Source organism: Neopsephotus bourkii, unplaced genomic scaffold (assembly GCF_033783945.1).
Source record: "Neopsephotus bourkii isolate Nb327-2 ecotype Australia unplaced genomic scaffold, CSIRO-AGI_Nbou_v1 NB_463, whole genome shotgun sequence".
NCBI classification, from domain to species: domain Eukaryota; kingdom Metazoa; phylum Chordata; class Aves; order Psittaciformes; family Psittacidae; genus Neopsephotus; species Neopsephotus bourkii.
In genome coordinates this window covers 2,242,065-2,260,895 of record NW_026900965.1, presented here as the reverse complement: position 1 = coordinate 2,260,895, position 18,831 = coordinate 2,242,065, and the positions used below count along the sequence as shown (strand labels likewise).

The 18,831-nt window shown below is 53.8% G+C and overlaps 2 protein-coding genes across 4 annotated transcripts; both read left to right on the top strand.

The window, feature by feature from the left end:
- The first annotated feature begins 610 nt into the window (after window positions 1-610).
- Window positions 611-2,226, top strand: LOC133210515 (actin, cytoplasmic type 5). Its single transcript, XM_061349976.1, has one exon. It carries the CDS (start codon window positions 856-858, stop codon window positions 1,984-1,986), a length of 1,131 nt encoding a protein of 376 aa, XP_061205960.1. The 5' UTR covers window positions 611-855; the 3' UTR covers window positions 1,987-2,226.
- An 833-nt stretch (window positions 2,227-3,059) lies between these two features.
- Window positions 3,060-14,006, top strand: UBL7 (ubiquitin like 7). 3 transcript variants are annotated; one of them, XR_009724958.1, is made up of 12 exons: window positions 3,060-3,311; window positions 3,816-3,935; window positions 4,573-4,655; window positions 4,763-4,847; window positions 5,494-5,551; window positions 6,324-6,457; window positions 6,772-6,821; window positions 7,441-7,608; window positions 7,794-7,916; window positions 8,272-8,435; window positions 12,271-12,330; window positions 13,294-14,006. XR_009724958.1 is itself a non-coding variant. In XM_061349983.1 (11 exons), exons 1-10 carry the CDS (start codon window positions 3,128-3,130, stop codon window positions 8,407-8,409), a joined length of 1,143 nt encoding a protein of 380 aa, XP_061205967.1. In that variant the 5' UTR covers window positions 3,060-3,127; the 3' UTR covers window positions 8,410-8,435; window positions 12,271-12,511. The 3 variants fall into 3 exon arrangements, 2 of the variants coding, with proteins under 2 accessions (XP_061205967.1, XP_061205966.1); XM_061349983.1 differs by lacking the exon at window positions 13,294-14,006 and having other exon boundaries at window positions 12,271-12,511; XM_061349982.1 differs by lacking the exons at window positions 12,271-12,330; window positions 13,294-14,006 and having other exon boundaries at window positions 8,272-8,814.
- The last annotated feature ends 4,825 nt before the right edge of the window (window positions 14,007-18,831 follow it).

Below are 18,831 nucleotides of genomic sequence, written 5' to 3'. Positions count from 1 at the left end.
CGGCTCGGCTCGGCTCCGCCCGTAGCACTGCCTCCTTCCGCCCCGCGCCGCCCCGCCTCAGCGCAGCCGGAAACGGGGCGGCGGAGGCGGGGCCCAGCAAACGGAAGCGCCCGCCCCGCTTCCGGGTACGGCCCGCGAGTACCGGAAGGCGAGCACACGCGGAAGAGAGTGAAGGGAAGAGAGAAAAAGGGCGGAGTTACGCCTTACCCGGGAGCCAATTATATTGAGAAACGTAAGGCACCTTCCGGATCCGGAGGGATAAAAGCGCGGGCGCGGAGCCGGGTGCGGCAGTCACTGCAGAGGCGGCGAAGTGGGTGTGAGGGGTGGTGCGCAGGTGAGCGCTGAGGTGGTCCCGGGTTCAGCATTGCCGGTTCCCGGTATCGGGTTCGGGATCCCCGCCGCTAGATGCGGCCCGAGAAGGGGCCAGTGCTTTGTATTGCGGCTGGGCTTTGTTCCCTGTGAAGGCGTTTGTGGGGTCTCTGTTGGGGGCTCTCCCCTGCTCGAGGCCTGCTGGTTCTCTAGGCCCTGAGGGAGGGATGGAGGGGAAGGGTCCTGCATGTCCTCTGAGGAGCTGCACGGTTACATACATATGTGGTTGGGGAATGAATGGGTGTTGTGCTTTCTTGGTGTCTCCTCTTTAACTTAGGCCCTGTGGGGCAGGCTTTTGAGATGCCTCAGTACCCCGTCTTACCTGAGAATCCTTACCACTGCTGCTGGGGCTCCATAGGGTAATAAATCCTTTTAGGCCTATAATGCATGGGGCCAAGTGTCAGGGCTCCCTGATGTTCCTGCTGTGTTCTCTCTGATGAGGGATGCTGACACTTCCCTGTTCCTGCTCACTTCAGGCCGGTCAGCATGGCAGATGAAGAGATCGCTGCACTCGTGGTGGACAATGGCTCCGGCATGTGCAAGGCAGGCTTTGCAGGGGATGATGCTCCTCGAGCCGTGTTTCCCTCCATTGTGGGGCGTCCCCGGCATCAGGGTGTCATGGTTGGCATGGGGCAGAAGGACAGCTATGTAGGTGACGAGGCCCAGAGCAAGAGGGGTATCCTCACCCTGAAGTACCCCATTGAGCATGGCATCGTCACCAACTGGGATGACATGGAGAAGATCTGGCACCACACCTTCTACAATGAGCTGCGTGTCGCCCCAGAGGAACACCCTGTCTTGCTCACTGAGGCCCCCCTGAACCCCAAGGCCAACCGGGAAAAGATGACCCAGATCATGTTTGAGACCTTCAACACCCCAGCTATGTATGTAGCCATCCAGGCTGTGCTGTCCCTTTATGCCTCTGGCCGCACCACTGGCATTGTCATGGACTCTGGGGACGGTGTCACCCACACTGTGCCCATCTATGAAGGTTATGCACTGCCCCACGCCATCCTGCGTCTGGACTTGGCTGGCCGTGACCTCACTGACTACCTCATGAAGATCCTCACGGAGAGGGGCTACAGCTTCACCACCACAGCCGAGAGAGAAATCGTGCGGGACATCAAGGAGAAGCTCTGCTATGTTGCTCTGGACTTTGAGCAGGAGATGGCCACAGCTGCCTCTTCCTCCTCCCTGGAGAAGAGCTATGAGCTGCCTGATGGGCAGGTGATCACCATTGGGAATGAGCGCTTCCGATGCCCTGAGGCCATATTCCAGCCCTCCTTCCTGGGGATGGAGTCCTGCGGCATCCATGAGACCACCTTCAACTCCATCATGAAGTGTGACGTGGACATCCGCAAGGACCTGTATGCCAACACCGTGCTGTCCGGGGGTACCACCATGTACCCTGGCATTGCTGACAGGATGCAGAAGGAGATCATAGCCCTGGCTCCCAGCACCATGAAGATCAAGATCATCGCCCCACCGGAGCGCAAGTACTCTGTGTGGATCGGAGGCTCCATCCTGGCCTCACTCTCCACCTTCCAGCAGATGTGGATCAGCAAACAGGAGTATGATGAGTCTGGTCCCTCCATTGTCCACCGCAAGTGCTTCTAGAGGGATGTCCTGTGCCAGAATTGTTCCTTATCCTTGGTTTAAGTAGTGATGGAACCCCCCATTAGGCTGTAGCTCTCCCATGGCTGCTCCTCCTCCTCGTGGCTTGGAAGCAGGCAGAGGGTGGTTCACTTTTCCAATGTAACCGGTAGGATGACACTACATTACACTTGTCACCTTTAGCTTGGTCACAACTGACTCCTGCATAGGAAAACAAATAAACTTATTAGGCTTTAAAACCTACAGGAGGCTGTGTTGGTTTCTTTCAGGGTGGGCTCCTCCTTGCTGTAAAGGATTATGGGGACAGGGTTTCCGACTCAAGCAGGCACCTAAAATCCTGCTTAAAACCTAAATGTTTGGGGCACAAATCCTGTTGTGGCACCTCTTACTCTTGCCACTTTAAGAGCTGTTAGTGAGGAAAGCTTGCCTGGGACGTGGCTTTCGCTCTACTTTGTACTTTCATGGTAACTTGGCCTTTTTTAGATCACAAACAGCTCCTCTTGTCCAAAAGCTGCCTCCCTGGCACGGGGCTTGGTGGCTGGAGCAGCACTGGAGTCTCCTTTTTTGGGAGAGGGTGACAAGATGGAGCAGGAGACGGGGCTGAGGCTCCTGCCTGCTCTAGGGACCACAGGAGCCCCTTGCCCTGCGGGAAGGGGATGGCTCGGGCTCCGTTCACGGGAGGGCAGCCCCGCATCCCGCCTGTCCCGGCGGACTCGGTTTCCCAGCGTGCACCGCGCAGCACTTCCGCTCCGGCCCGGCCCGGCTGCGGGCACTGGGGCGCCGCGGGGAGCGCCGCTCGGGATCGTGCCCGGGCCCGCGGAGGGGGTGAGCAGCGGGAACCACCCGGACCCCTCGCTCCCGGTCTCCGCACCGGCAAACGGGGGGTCGGGGGCTGCTGGGAGGGAGGGGGGTGTCTGTCCGGAGAACCGGGCCTTGCGCTTGGCTTCCTCCTCCGCTTGGGTGCTGAGGCTGGTGGGGCCCCCCGCTCTTCGCGCTGGTTACGGCAGAGGTCGGGGCCTGACAGCGTGTCTGGGGTGTGCAGGCCTCCCGTTAGCGCTTCCCAGCACGGGGAGGCTCACTCTGGTTCGTTTCCCTCCTTGGCAGGGTGTAGGCTGGCGCGGCTGCGGTGGGTGCGGAGGCTGCGATGGCGCTGCCCGAGTGGCACATCGCGGTGAAGCTGGCGGATCAGCCCCTGGCTCCCAAATCCATCCTGCACTTGCCAGAGACAGAGTTGGGGGACTGCCCGCTCGGGGGGTGCAGCATCTCCTACCTCAAGCAGCTCATCACAGGCAAGCTGCAGGAGTCCGTCCCCGACCCCGAGCTCATCGGTGGGTGCCTCCGTGTGCTGTGTCCTGCTGCTGCTCGGGTTCAGCTCTTCCTCTCCTCGCTGCGGCCAGGACACAAATGTCCTTCTGCTTTGTGCTGTTGGGCCGGTGGGAAGACTTAGTGCAGTGTGGGGGATCAAGGCATGTTCCAGAGCTGTGTCTGCCTTAGTGCCTTGTGATACGGATACTGTTTGCTTGGGATCACAGTGCTCCTGCAGTGCTGATGCTCTTGTTAAGGCATCTTTTGGCTTGGCAACAGCAGTGTGTGCTTGTGAGCTCTGTGCGAGAGATGGGCTCTTCTCAAGGAGGTGGCAGAGTCACTGACTCTCAGCTCCACAATTTCCCTGTGTTATGGAGGCCCTGTGCTGCTGACCACAACACGTGTGGAGCTCTAACCCCTAGGCAGTCCTCATTTAAAGACCCCAGGCCCTTTCTGAGTGTGCTGGAGATGTTTAACTTTAGTTGCTCATCTTTAGACGTTTCTCTTCAGGTGTTTCTCTCTCCTAGATCTGATCTACTGTGGCCGTAAGCTGAGGGATGACCAGACACTTGATTTTTATGGCATCCAGTCGGGCTCCACCGTTCATGTCCTGCGCAAGTCCTGGCCTGAGCCTGACCAGAAACCAGGTGAGGAGGAGGAGACTGTTGGGTACCACTTAGATCTCCTTGGCTCTATGTTCACTGTGGGCTCCTTGTGACTGTGGAACAGCTTCTCTTGTCAGTTGTTTCTGGGAGGCTGATGTGGGGTGTGCAGGAGGAATTGATCAATGTGTTTGGGGGGAACTCTCCACCTCTAACAGCAGCAAAGGGGTGTTATGTTTTCTTGCTGATGGGAGACTTCAGGATTGAGCTATGTAATGTGGACAGTGAATATCCCTTAATGACTATGATCAGTTTTAGGGTGTTACCAGAGAACCAGTAGCAAAGCGACTGGTTACTCAGCTTGAGGGATGAGCAGGTGTGTGTGTTCCTGGTCTGTGTCTGTGTAATAAGATGGGTTAGGTTAGAGCTGTCACTTGAATACAGCTCCTTTCGTGTATGTAGAGGATATATCTATGTATTTTTGTATGTCTGGAAGCTGAGAATGCAGTTACTTGTTGTGCTGTGATAACTATACTGAAGCAGTCATTAGCGTGGGCCCTTTGTCCCTGGGTGAGCTGAATGCAGGGGCATTAAGGAATCACCACTGCTGTTGAAGTCCCAGTGGCACATAAAAAAGGCTGACAGAGGGAGAACTGGTTTTGTTCTGCTTTTCCTCCCTCAGAGCCTGTGGATAAGGTGGCAGCAGTCCGGGAGTTCCGGGTGCTTCACACTGCCCTGCACAGCAGTCCTGCCTACAGAGATGCAGTGAGTGGGGCCTCACTCTGTGCTGGCTGGTGCCTTTGGTCTGTCCTCTCTCTGTGAGGAGGGTCCCACAGTGGAGCCTCTGCTCAGCTGTTCTGATTTCTTCTCAGGTCTTCAAGATGCTGGGGAACAAGGAGTCACTGGATCAGATCATTGTAGCTACTCCCGGCCTCAGTAGTGACCCTGTTGCTTTGGGTGAGTCCAGATGTGATCCAGAGGATCTGAGGAAAGCTAGATGAAGTTAATCTGTGTTTAATTCCCACCGGGGGAAAGGGAGAGTTCCCTTTCTGTGCAGAAAGTGCCGTTGTGGTCCCTTTGTGGAGCATTAAGAGTCAGTGCCTACTCATGTGTCCCTTGTAGCTGTGCTCCATTGGTAGTGTTTGGGGATGGATAACGGCTTCAAAAGGAGTCCAAAGTAGAGCAGTGGGGATGGGTGTCTCTTCCCTGCTGCAGTGTGTTCATTAAATCCAGCTTCTTCTGCCCTGGATGTTACTTGGCTTCTTGGCACGTTGCTGAGAGGGAGATAGACTGTGGGGTGGAGTCACAGCCTGGCTGGAGTGAGCCGGGTTTAATCCTGCCCTTAGGGTGGAGCTGTCTGTGCTGGAGCACAGCCTGTGGGATCTGGGAAAGCCCCATCCCTTGGGTGTGTGGCTGTGCTCCAGAGTCTCTCCAGAAGGACGTAAATGCTTCAGGGAGAACAATGACAGAGTATTCACACTGCCTGCCAGTGACTCAGTTCCTGAAAAACAATGAATTCTTTTGGTGTTTCCCATGGCTCCTGTTTGACTGGTTCCTGCTTCTTGCTTCCTGTCTCCTTCTTGTGTTTCCTGGTCCCTCCCAGGAGTCCTGCAGGACAAGGATCTCTTTTCAGTGTTTGCAGACCCCAACATGCTGGACACGTAAGTTCACGTAAGCTGGTGCAGTGACTAAGCAGTGCCTTTGTTGTGCTGTTGTATAGGCTGCTGCTGTTTGGGTGGCCTGGAGAGTTCTGCTCCTGCCTGCCAGGCAGATACACGAGGCCAGAGATTCAGGATAGGACACTTCTTCCTCAGCAGCAGGAAAGAGGGAGCTGATACTTTGATATACATCGACCTCCACTGTTGGATTAACCATAGGATATTTAGTGGGATATGGGGCTGTCATCATCTTGGGTTCATAGAATCACAGAATGGTTTAGGTTGGAAAGGACATTAAGATCATCCAGTTCCAACCCCATGCCATGGGCAGGGACACCTCACACTAGACGGCATCACTCAAGGCTCCTTCCAACCTGGCCTTAAACACTGCCAGGGATGGAGCATTCACCACTTTGGGCAACCTGTGCCAGTGCCTCAGCACCCTCAGTAAAGAACTTCCTTATATCCAACCTGAACTTCCCCTGTTTCAGTTTGAACCCACCACCCCGTGTCCTGCCCAGGTTCAAACCTGGATCTGGTTGCTCACAGCACAGAGTTGCTCTATAGGGAATATTCTTACAATGGGAGGGTCAGCGTGGGCTCAAGGAGCCCCAGCTGCTTTAGCTGTGTGGCACAGCGTGGGGAGGTACCTTGCTGTCCAGGCAGAGGCAGCAGTGGTGGGGCAGTGCTGGGCACTGCTGTGCTGGAGGGTCTTGGCTGGTGTGGAGCTGCTCCCGTCCCTGGGTCCACAGTTCATTCTCCTCTCTCTCTCCAGGCTAATCCCAGCTCACCCTGCCCTGGTGAATGCCATCGTCCTTGTCCTGCACTCGGTGGCTGGCAGCACCCCGCTCCCAGCCCCGGACACATCCTCCCGGGGCATGTCCTCTGGCTCCTACCGGGACATGCCAGGTGAGTTCAGCCACACAGCTCAGAGGGGACCCTGCAGAAAGGATGTGCTGCAGGGTCTGTAGGCAAAGCTGTGCTAACACACGTTGGCCTCAGGGCCTCTGCCAGCCGAGTGTGTGTGATGACTGTTGGTAAGAGAGTCCTGTGTGTGGCCTCTGTTTTGTGCAGGTGGTGGGCACTGACCTGCTGCACATGAAATTGTTGGTGCTGAGGCCCCTGTCCTAGCTGTGGGGCCAAGGGCTCCATGGGATTCTCATCTGGTGTCTGATTCCTGCCAGCACCCACTTTTCTCCATCTGATTCTCCTTTCTGTTGCAGGTGGCTTTCTGTTCGAAGGTCTCTCTGATGATGAAGATGACTTCCATCAGGTAAGCAGCCAAATGAGGTGGAATGGACTTGCCCTTAAAGCCTCCAAAGGTTTTCTTTCTTCCCGTTTCATTAACATCACAAGCTGCTCTAGGGGTATCCTGGAGACAGACACAGACTGGATGTTCTTCGTGGTAGCATTTTCTTGTGTGCTGAGGTAGGGTCCCAACAGAACAATGCAGAAGCACAACTTGGGACAGCACTTGTCCTCAGCTTGATGGCCAGATTGATGCAGAGAGATGTGCATGGATGATGGATGAGTGTGACTGAGAAGGGTGGGAGTGTTGGTCCCTGCCCTCCTTCTGCAGTATAGGAAACTTTCTAAAGGGCAAAGTATTTTATAAGAGAAATTGCATATTTAGGCCAAAAAAGTGCCAGTTAACAGCTAATTGTTTTGTTACAGGCTAAGAACACTTGATTTTAAGCTGATGGATGATACTTTGAAAGGTTTGTGGGGAAAAAGCACATCCCCTTCTGCCATGGTTAGCTCTTAAAAGCTTTGCACTTGTGACTTGCGAGTACTGTAGGAAAAGAAGCCCTGGGAAGGAACACACCAGCCAGATGTCCCAGGACATGGATACCAGCATCTGAGGTGGTTTTGTTTCCTTTTCCTCCATGCAGAGCACCAGATCCACACCATCCAGCAGCACCTCTGGTTCCCGCCCGGCTTCCCTTGGCTACACTGGGGCTGCTGGGCCCCGGCCCATCACCCAGAGCGAGCTGGCCACCGCGCTGGCACTGGCGAGCACCCCAGAGAGCAGCTCCCACACACCCACTCCTGGCACCCAGGTACAGTGGCAGCCCTGGAAGGGCCTCCTGGGGCACAGAACCAGGGCAAACCCGGCTCAGGTCTGGGCTGAGTTCTCCCATATGGGCTCCAGTAAGCACGATGCAGGGGATGCAGCAGGCATTGCGCTCTGGCCCTGGTTCCTGTGCCAAGTGTTCTGCTTCATGTACAACTTACTTCTTCTTAGGGTCATTCCTCTGGGACCTCCCCAATGTCATCCAGTGTCCAGTCAGGAACACCCATCACCAATGACCTCTTCAGCCAGGCCTTACAGCATGCCCTGCAAGCCTCGGGGCAGCCCAGCCTGCAGGTCAGTGTCACAGGCGCTTCCTTCCACAGCCCATGAAAGAAAGGCCTGTATTGCATTGAGTGTTGCAGGGTGGAGTGGTTCTTCCTGCTGCCTCCTGAGGCAGAGCAGAAAGGGGCATCACTAAAGAAGTGCTTCTTGCAGGAGGCCTGATAGACCAGTGCTCAAGTACTGGGTGGAAGTGGCAGATCTGGGGAGTTTTCAGCTTTCAGGATCTGTTTGCACACTTAGCATTGCACATGTGAGCTTGAGAGAGGTGGGAGAGTGCAGTGTGGAAGAGTGGGCTGTGGGAAAGACTGGTTTCTTTCCACTTGAACACTTGCACCTACTCTTAGCTTCTTTTGTTTCCTGTCTGTAGAGCCAGTGGCAACCACAGCTTCAGCAGCTGCGAGACATGGGCATCCACGATGACGAGCTGAGCCTCCGAGCCCTGCAGGCCACTGGAGGAGACATTCAGGCTGCCCTGGAGCTCATCTTTGCTGGTGGAGCTCCCTAGCTTCTTGGGCAGGAGAAGCTGCACTGGTGAGTTGTGCTGAGGCAGCTCTGACATCCCTTCTCTGGGACTTGGCACTGAAACTCTTCTCTGCACTGGAGTTCCTCTCTCCAGCATGGAGCAGTTGGGGTGGCTGCTCCTTTCCTTGCAGGTGGGCAGCGTGCTCCTGTTTGGGTGAGGGCAGCTCCTCCACATACCCCTCTTCAGCCTCCTCCTCCTGGCCAGCAGAGACAAGACCTCAGGACTTGGTCCAGCATGGAGAAAGAGGTGGTTCTGTGTTGGAGAGATGTTCTACAGTCTTGTTCTCCTGCCTGTTGTTTCATTCCTGCCCCCCTGACATGCCTCAGTCCATCTTGTGTTGCTGTTGTGGCCCCTCTGTGTTGAACTGTATTAAATGGACTGTATTCACTTGCCTGTTGTTTGGGTTGTGATCTGTCCTGGGTTGTGTTCTCATGGCGCGGAGGGAACTGGAGAGCAATGTTGTGGGACTGTTCTATCAGCAGAGGGCACTCTTCTAACAGAGTATCTGTATCTGTTAGAGCAGTGCTTGGGGTGTAGCTGACCGGCACAGCCTCCAGCTAGGAGTTAAGCCAGCACAAAAGAACTGCTTGAGCTCCAAGCAGGTGCTGCAGAAAAGCATCACGTCTCTTGGAGCGTTGTGCTGGGTGAGGCTGGTGAGCCCTGCAAGCTCAGAACCAGGTGCAGGAGGTCGTGGCCACCACGAGGTGACAGTAAAAGGAGTAAATGTGAAACACGAGGGTTGAGGCAGTTGCCAGAGTGTGAGATGCTGCTGAATGACCTGGGACAAGTGCTTTGTGACTGCCACAGGTTGGTCTGGCTACAGAGTGTCTTCTCATCCTGGGGACTGTGTTGGGGGTCCCAAAGACAACTCCAGTCAGTGGCAACTGAGAGGAGCCAGAGCTGGGCCAGGCTTCACTCTGATTGTGTCATTAAGATTAACAAGGCATGGAAGAGGGAGCTGGTTTGCCTGGAATGCCATCATGCATTAGCAGGGAAGCTAAGAGTGGAAAATGCTCTCCTACCTTCAGGCTGCCTGTGCTCCCCTCTAATTCCTCTCCAAGTGCTTGCTGATAGGATCTCAGCTCTCACCCAGCAAATGCTGGGTTGTTCTCTCCAGGGTGTAGCTCATTGACTGATAGACTTTAATCCTGTCTAGAGGATTAAGTCTCTCAGGAGGGGAGGGACTGCTTTAATTTTCCAGTATGTAGGAGGTAGGATGTGATGGACATAACCAGCTTCCCACACTTGATACACCCACTCAGGCCAGACGATGGCTCTGATTTTACATGGGTGAAAACTGATTCATTAGCCCCCATCCCTGGTGCCTTCACTCCTTGCTTTGCTGGGGGAGTGCACAGCATCTGCCCAGCATCCTCCCTCTCTTCTCCACAAGCCCTGCTGTCAGCCCTCCATCCTCCTGGGATTAGCTGTATCGCAGATGCTGCTGCCCCAAGCCCGCTCTCCCAGCCCTGCTCAGGGCTGGCAGGACTTGCTTTGGGAGCAGAGGGACTGGTTTGCTTTGCTGTTCCATGTCAATCCTCAGCTTGGGGTTATTGCTGTCCCAAAATGGTATTTCTTTTCTGTCCTGAGCTCGTTTCTAGGGTTTGATCACTTTGTTGACCCACATTCAGCATTCTTCCCTTATAAAGGCTATTTCTGCTTTTCCCTGTGTCCCAGATAATTGAGAATTGCCTGGCTCTTTTGAACAGAAAGAACTTTTTCCTGATTTCTTTTACAAAGTGTGATCCTTGGCTTGGAGCACCGCATGAGCCACCTCCTCTGTCTGAACTGGCTATAGCAGAGCAGAACTTGGCACTGATGCTGTTCACGATGCGGCTGCTGCGTGCGCTTCGCTTCCCTCCTCTCGCCTGCCTTTGGCTGCCTAGAATAGACATGCTCAGCAACCAGGCAGATTTAGAGATGCAGGGATGGGAAGAGAGGCTCTGCCTGGCACTTGCAGGGCTGGTGCTGGAGAAAAAAGGAGGAGGAGGAGGGGAAACTTTGCTGCAGGAGCTCCTGTAGGAGGGTGGAAGCTCAGGGATCCTCAGCTCTGGCTCTGCTGCAGCAAGGCGAGCGCTGCCTTCCTGCAGGGAGGTTGTGATGTGCTGACTCCTGCCTGTTCCTTGTGCTCCATCCCTGGTGCTGCTGCTCTGACACCTTCCCCTCCTCCTCCTGCACCAGCTTAGGTTAGTCCTTTGGGGTTTGGGTTAGAGGTGCATCCATTCTCATTGGGACTTATGTGCATCCTGCATCCGCTACACTGTTCACCAGCCAAGCATCACTGACGCTGCTGCAGGAGCAGACTGGGAGGTGCTTGGCTGACCTTTGGAGCTCAGAGCACAGTTCCCCAGTGTAAGCACTTGCAGTAGGGACTTTCTGGGTCTGACGTAAAAGAAGTTTTTGGTTCAGTTCCTTCTTTGCCTGCAGTGAGGTGATGGGAAGCAGTGACTGGGTGTGCACAGGAGTAGTGGCAGCAGCTCTTTGTACTATCACAGTATCACAGTATCACAGTATGTTAGAGATTGGAAGGGACCTCAAAAGATCATCTAGTCCAATCCCCCTGCCGGAGCAGGAACACCTAGATAAGGTTACACAGGAACGTGTCCAGGCGGGTTTTGAATGTCCCCAGAGAAGGAGACTCCACAACCTCCCTGGGCAGCCTGTTCCAGTGTTCCGTCACCCTCACTGAGAAGAAGTTTCTTCTCAAGTTTAAGTGGAACCTCTTGTGCTCCAATTTGTACCCATTACCCCTTGTCCTTTCTTTGTTTGCCACTGAGAAGAGCCTGGCTCCATCCTCGTGACACTCCCCCTTTATATATTTATATACCCTACTCCTGTAACCTTGTTGTTTGTAACCAGATGTGCTCTGCTTTCCTGCTTTGGCCACCTCTGATGGCTTTTTCACTCTCTCTAAGACAGTCCTGAGCTCACTGTCTCCATGAGCAGCAAAGCAGTGTTGTGTGTGTGTGTGATGGGGTGGATTTCCAGCCAAAGGGTGAAATGGAGACAGAGCACAACGTCCCAGGCTTTGCATCCTGATGGCTTTTGCAGCCCCGCAGCCTGCGTGACTGCCCACCTCCATCTTCTGCTTTCACAACGGTGTGTGAAGTGAACACAAAGGGCGAAACCTATCCCAGGAGCAGAAGTTGGTGTCTGAGGTAGTGACTGTAGGCACAGGCTCTGTGGTGTGGGTGTGCTTGGGTCAGATCACAAACTGCCAAGGTTTCTCGCTCTTCAGCCTCGCTTTCTGGCTCCAAGTAACCGGTGTTGGAGCCATTTCCCCTCATCCTCCCATGTCTCCAGGATTTAGGAATAAATGTTTCTTCCTTGCTTCCACAGCAGAACAGAGGCTCTTAGTGTCTCCTGCTTGAAGGACCCTGGCACACGAGCCAATTCCCAAGCTGGGAAAGGCAGCAGAGCAACTTAAGCCCAGCTCAATGTGCAGGAGCCGGAGGCCTATCCATCCCAGTCCCATCACGGCCACTGATTCACAAGCCTGGTGAAGGTGCCTTTCTCCAGTGCTCAGCATGTCCCTCAGAGTTTTTAGGGTACATCCATGTGGGCAGCAGGAGGGAATTTGTCTGGCAGAGCCCTTGAACATCAGCTTGATTTCCTTGCAAAGGACTCAGTGGGTTCCTGGCTGCTTTCAGCTTTGTCCTTGTGGGAATGCCAGAGTGCCAGAAACACCTAATCCTGTTTGGTTTTCCTTCTGTTAGCTTTGTGCTGATGCTGTGAGCTAAATGGTCTCACCAAGGGGAAGGCAAAGGGAAGAGGGGGGCAGCAGGACCCCTCTTTTTATGGTTTCCTTTGCAGTAATGAAGTCTGGATTTTCCTCTTTCTCAGGCAAACTTTGGAGGAAGGAGGGAGGTTTTACTGATGCTGGGACAACTGATGAGGAATAAGGTGAGAGCCCAAAGGATAGGGCAGCCTCCAGGGGGGATTTAGTCCTTTTCCTCACAAGAACCACAGTGTTTCTTTAGAAGAGGGAAGCTCTGATTTTAGCCACAAAGCATCCTTTTAAGGAACTGTCCTTGTGATGCTCACTGAGCTCATCACAATAAAGCAGCGTGATTTTAAGGCAACTGACTATTGGTGAAAGCAGAAGTGTGCTAATAATGTCACACGATGAAAATATGTCTATTTCCTGCTATTTTCTTCTATATTTATAATATTCTGATATTTGTAAATCAGTGTTTCTAAATCAGTGCGTGTAGTTCCACTTCTGCCTTACAAGGATGCTTGTGTTCAAGAGTAGCGTAAGCAAAAGGAAAGGTCAGAGGGAAGATGATAAACATCCCCTGCTCTGCCCTTTGAAGCCAAGACAATGGCTGAGCCACTGGCTTTGAACATGAAGCTTCCTGACTCCAGTCCTCTTGAACTGAGCCTGGAAACTTCAAACAGCGTGAAACAAACTCCCTCTCCAATGCTTTTAAGGTGGGGACAGGGAGTTTGGGGAGCACACAGTCCCTCGAGGGGATTTCCAGGGTGCCAGCACACAATGTTTGTCCCAAAACCACTTTGAGACTTCTTATTTCAGTGCTGGTGGGGAAAAATACCTTAAGAATGTGGCCCACTTGGTCAGCAGGGTGCATTAGCTTAGCTGTTGAGTTTGAGGGGAAGCTGCAGAGCTGTGGGGTTCCGTTCGAGGAGTGATAAAAGCATCACATGGGTTATGTGGGATCAGAGCCTGTCTTCCTGCAGTGGCCAATAGCGGATGCTGCAGAAGAAACGTAAGGACAGGATGAATAAAGATCCATCTGGAAGAGATTTTCCAGCATCCAGCTGGCTGAGGTTTAGGAGCTTCTAGAGCTAGCTATGGGGTGTTTATAGTTCACAGACCCACACAACCTGTTTCTTTAAACCCAGAGAGACTTGTAGTGTCCCCGTACCCTGCAGCAAGGAGTCCTGTGGCTTGGCCACAGCTTCGGAGTCCACGACCCACAAGTGTGTTCCACAGCTGGAAGGAGATGTGCAGACATGGGGCTGCGGCACAGGTAACTTGTGGGATGCCATGTTCCAAAGGGGATGACGGTCCTGGAAAGCTCCGAGGTTTCAGTTTTGGGTGCCTGGGACTGAAGCAGCACCAGGTGACAAGGACAGGAGGAAGGAACCTGTCGCTCTTGCTAAAGCAGAAAGTGTTGCTGATGGCATGTTGCTGTGTAACCCCCCTGGAATCCTGCAGGACAGACTCCACACTGTTTACCCTGTGTGTAAATGCTTTGGGTATGGCCTCATTCCAGGGAAGGGATGAAATGTTTACAGTCCTGTCTCCACAGGATTCCTTTCTCAGCTGTAACTCCCTGGCATTAAATGCTTTGATCCCAGAGGATCTTCAGTTACACATAACTCAATCATCCCATGGATCCTGCCAGATGCTGTCTGGTCAAGCAAGTTCATGTCCATTTATTCTTTTTCCACCTCATGTTTTCATCCTTCTCTTCATCCCCTCCCAACAGTCTGTGACCTGCTTGCTTGTGGCTTTCCCAGTTGAGTTGCATGGAAGTGATTTGGATGCTGAAAAACGAAGCAGATAACAGACATGAAGCTTGTGCAAGGAAGGGCAGCTCTTTCCTACCCAGGCCAGTGTCCTTCTACAAGAGTTGAGACTTCAAGGTAGAACCAAGCTCCTGAGCTGTTCCCACTGTCCTGCTGGGAGAGATGGAGAGCATCCTGCATCTGATGGGAAGAGAAACGAGTGCATCTGTGGTGCTGAGCCTTCGTGTCACCAAACAGGCTCTGGATTGAGAGGCAAGAACAGTGCTGATCTGCAGGCACTTGCCTTCTGCGTCACTTGGCTGAGAGCTGGCCAGCAAGGGCTGAACTGGGAAGGGGGAGCAGGAGATGGACCACTTCTGAGCTGCCTCTCCCTTCCTGGCGAGACAGATAACGCTGCTGGAAGCACTCAAACACTGTGAGGTCAATGTAATCTCTTTCAAGTAGTTTACTTCCCTGAGCTTCATCTTAACGTGCCTGGTGAGCTTGTAAGAGGCTCCACTGGCGTGTTTCCCAGCAGCAGTTTGAAGTGGCTTCCTGAGGACCAGGTAACTTGCTTTGTTCCTTAGGGGAAAATGCAGACTTCAATTCCAGCCCATATTATGGCAGGGGATGGGAGAGCACATTGTGGAGTGAACCTGAACTTGCGTCTTACCACAAGGACTGTGTGGGTTTAATGGAGATGGGAAAGGGGGGTTATAAGCTTGTTTATGGGATGGCAGGGCTGGGCCTTTCTTAGGGCTGTTCAGTGGGAGTCAGTGTTGCTGAGGAGGTGCTTTGCCGACTGCTGAAACACAGTGTTCCACAGGAGAGCATGGTGGCTGCTCTGCAGCATGGGGTGATGCTGCCCTGGAATCCAGGCCCTGGCAGGAAGCAGAGGAGCACAGCAGTTGGGAAAAGAGCCACTGAGAGGTCCAGGTAAGCAGAACACAGCCTGGCTTGCTGAGCCTTAATAGGAAACCAGAGCTGACACACTGTGCAGCATTAATATATCAACCTTGTGGTGGGTCAGTCTCAACAAAGCAACTTATTGCTGCTCTTTTTAGTTTTAACATCCTTTTAGCTGTGTTGGGCTCTGCATTGGGTTTCATTACGCTGCCTGAAGGCTTTGACATCTGTGTCTGAGGGGTGTGCCCACGTTTGGCTGTCGTGTCACGGATGTGCATCTGCTTTATCTGCTTTCCGGCTCTGTCAGGAAGCTCTCACTGAGCAGCTATTGCCAGTGCTGCTGTTAGTGTGACAAGCACTCAGGTGAATGCGTTTGCCAGGCAGATGGGTGCTTAATGAAGAGGGTCCTTTAGATGGGCTGGGTTTGTGGCTGTTCCACAGGCAGCACCTCTGCGATGGGTGTTGGGAAGCTCTGGGCTGGGAGGTGCTGGTGGGGTGACCCTGGGGGTCCCCTCAGCAGCAGAGGGGAAGGCACTGGAGAAAGGGAGTCCCAGTGATGGGTTTTGTGCTGCTCTCCAAGGGGAATGTGAGATGGCTCTGGTTTCCTTGGGCATGGACTCACAGAATGGTTTGTGCTGGAAAGGACTGAAAGATCACCCAGTTCCAACCCTCAACCATGGGCAGGGAGGGCTCACACTAGAACATGTCACCTAGAAAAAGATGTCCTGGGGCACATGATTCCTTCACCCCTTCTCTGCCTCACTTTTAAAGCCCTGGGGGTGGCATTTAGCACATGGGGGCTTCTGACACATTTAATGATGCTTCTTGGGGCAATAGGTTTGCTGTGCTGTCCCGCAAGGGATGTGAGCTAGGGAGGAGGACTTGGGTGTTGAAAGCAGAATGCAGCAGCTTGCAGATAAATAATCTGCTTTGCTTCCTTCCCACCTCACTCTGTCATCTGGAAGACCTGTTGGTCAGTGCCAGAAGAAATAGGGAGTGGAATGTTGCTCTTTTCCTCTCAATTCCATGCTTGGAAATCAACTTGTTGCCAAAGGCACAATGCAAGGGGTAAGGCATAGAAGCTCTGCTCTTCCAAAGCCCTGTACTCATGTCCCAGCCTCATGGGACATCAGCCCATCCTGCAGCAGTGTCCCAGAGGATTTCTCATGCGCTGTGTCATGGCATGCAGTCTCACAGTCTTATCTTCAGGAGGGACTATGGAAGCACATGCACACATATGGCATGACGGGCCTGGTGAGCATCCTCAACCCCTTGTACCATGTTCAGAAAGGTCTCTTTGCGTCATCTGAAGCTGCCATTGCTGATAACAGCCAAAGATTGAGATGTGCTTGTCTGGTTCTGGAGAAGACACACCAGAGGAAAGATAGTGCCTGGCTATTGCAGGGATTGGAATGCTTGTGGTGTTGATGTTTTTCTTTCCATGGAAGATTGGTCTGTGTTCAAACCCGTCACATCTACTGCTTGTTTGCCAGGGTCACATTCCTGGCCTGGGGTCAGCACAAGGTAATTGCTGTGTTCTTGTGAATAATCTTGGAAAGGTTTGGGTTGAAGGGACCTTAAAGCTCCTCCAGCTCCAACCCCTGCTATGGGCAGGGACCCCTTCCACTGGAGCAGCTTGCTCCAAGCCCCTGTGTCCAACCTGGCCTTGAACACTGCCAGGGATGGGGCAGCCACAGCTTCTCTGGGCACCCTGTGCCAGCGCCTCAGCACCCTCACAGGGAAGAGCTTCTGCCTAAGAGCTCAGCTCAGTCTCCCCTCGGGCAGGTTCAAGCCATTCCCCTTGGCCTGTCCCTACAGGCCCTTGTCCCAAGCCCCTCTCCAGGTTTCCTGCAGCCCCTTTAGGCACTGGAGCTGCTCTAAGGTCTCCCCTTCAGGAGCCTTCTCTTCTCCAGGCTGCCCCAGCCCAGCTCTCTCAGCCTGGCTCCAGAGCAGAGCTGCTCCAGCCCTCGCAGCATCTCCATGGCCTCCTCTGGCCTCGCTCCAACAGCTCCAGGTCCCTCTTGTGCTGCTGCCCCAGAGCTGGATCAGGGCTGCAGGGGGGCTCTCCCCAGAGCACAGCAGAGGGGCAGGATCCCCTCCCTGAGCTGCTGCTCACGCTCTGGGGGTGCAGCCCAGCACACAGGGGGGTTCTGGGCTCAAGCGCTCACTGAAGCCGGGTCATGGGGAGCTGCTCCTCACCCAACACCCCCAAGTCCTCCTCAGGACTGCTCCCTCCAGACTCCCCCAGCCTCTGTTTTGTGCGGGGATTGCCCTGCCCCAGGGGCAGGACCTTGCCCTTGGCCTTGTTGAACTCCATGAGGTTCACATGGTCCAGTCTGTCCAGGTCCCTCTGGATCCCATCCCTTGCAGCATGTCACTGCCCCGCTCAGCTGGGTGTCATCGGCACACTTGCTGAGGGTGCTCAGTCCCGCTGCTCCTGTCATTGACAAGGTGTTCAGCTCCTCTCTAATGAGAAGATGTCAAGGAAAAAGGGAGGTTTCATAACAGTTACACTGCCTGGGCCGCAAACATCCAGCAGCCTGTCTGTCTGCAGTGATGAATAGCACTGTTCCTCCCGAGGAAAATCTGTGCTTGATGCTTTTTACAGGTTCCTGGGGGGAAGCTGCTCCTGATCTGTGTTGGAACCGAGCAGCATGATCTGGAAAAAGCTGCACAGAAGTTGCACTGTGGAAGTTCTGATACTTGAGGGAAGCAGATGGAAACCTCTGCAGGAGGGGCTGTGCCTGGGATCACATTGCTTGTGTCAACACTCCTTGTTGGCTAGTGGAGGACATGGGATGTGGTTGAGCAAACAGACGCTCTCACAAGAGCACTTGCCTGCTTTGGGTGGGTGTGTAGTCAATGCACAGCAGGTTTCGGGGTGTATTCAGGGCCCTGTTCTGTGTTTAGCACTCCCTGCATACTGGGACAGGGTTGGAGCAACCCTGACATCAGCTCCAGGCTCTTTCCAAGCGCACAGGGTGTGCTTGGGAGCACTGTGTGAGCATTGCACTGTGCTGTGTGTGCTGCGGGATACCCATGCCCGTGGGAAGGACTCGTGATGGGTTCTTCTCCCATTCTGCCACTTGGCCCTGCAGATGTTGCCCAGCTGCTGGAGTTGCTTTCCCAACGTTGTCCTGATGTTTCTGCAGCTGGAGTCAGGCTCACGCTGCTGCTGCCCTGAAGGAGCTTGTGGGGAGGAGAAAGGATGCTAAGGGGAGCTGTAGCGTCTGGAGGCAGCAGTGGGTGAAAGCTCAGCTTTGGTGCACCCCGTTCATTTGAAGAGCTGTAACCGCTGCTTTGGGTGGGATGTTCCTGTGTATTTTCATGTTCCACCGCTCACTTTTTCCTCCCCTGCTGCAGGCTCCTCTGCTGAGCTGCAGGCAGTGATCTCATGCCGCTTTGTCTTTCAGTTTTAGGCACCAGGCTGCCTCCTGAGTCTCAGGAGATGATGCTACAGCATCGCTCTGAATCCAGGACCATGATACAGTTATATTCATGGCGTGGCTCAGCTCCCGCTCTAGGAGATGGAGTGGTCTCGTGTTGAAGTTGAAAGAGCCCAGAGCCGAATGCTTCCAAAGTCTTGGGGCAGTTTGAAGCTGAATTTTACACACAGGAGCACTGTGTTTAGCTGTAGGTAGGAAGAAAAGCACCCCTAAAAGCAAACCATGCAGAGGGCCCAGCTGGTTTCGATGGGGGCAGAGGAAGAGGGAAAAGCAAAGGATTTACTGTTCTAATGAGGCAGAAACTCCTCGTTCAGCTCTGATCAGAACCCTTCTGTGTTTCCAGTTGGCAACTCAGTCAAGAGTGGGAGTTGAAAACCCATTTCCCAGCCCACCAGCTGCGTCGTGTCATAAAAGGCAAAGCAGATCATAACGTATGCAGCTCTCATAGTGGAGCCCAAATTTGGGGTGATACAGAATGCTAAGTCCCGTGTTTCTCACGGAGCCAGCATGGGCTGCGTGGCTCAGGCTGTTGATGTACAAGCGATGTTTCTTTGTCACCCCTGAGTGTGGGAGAGTC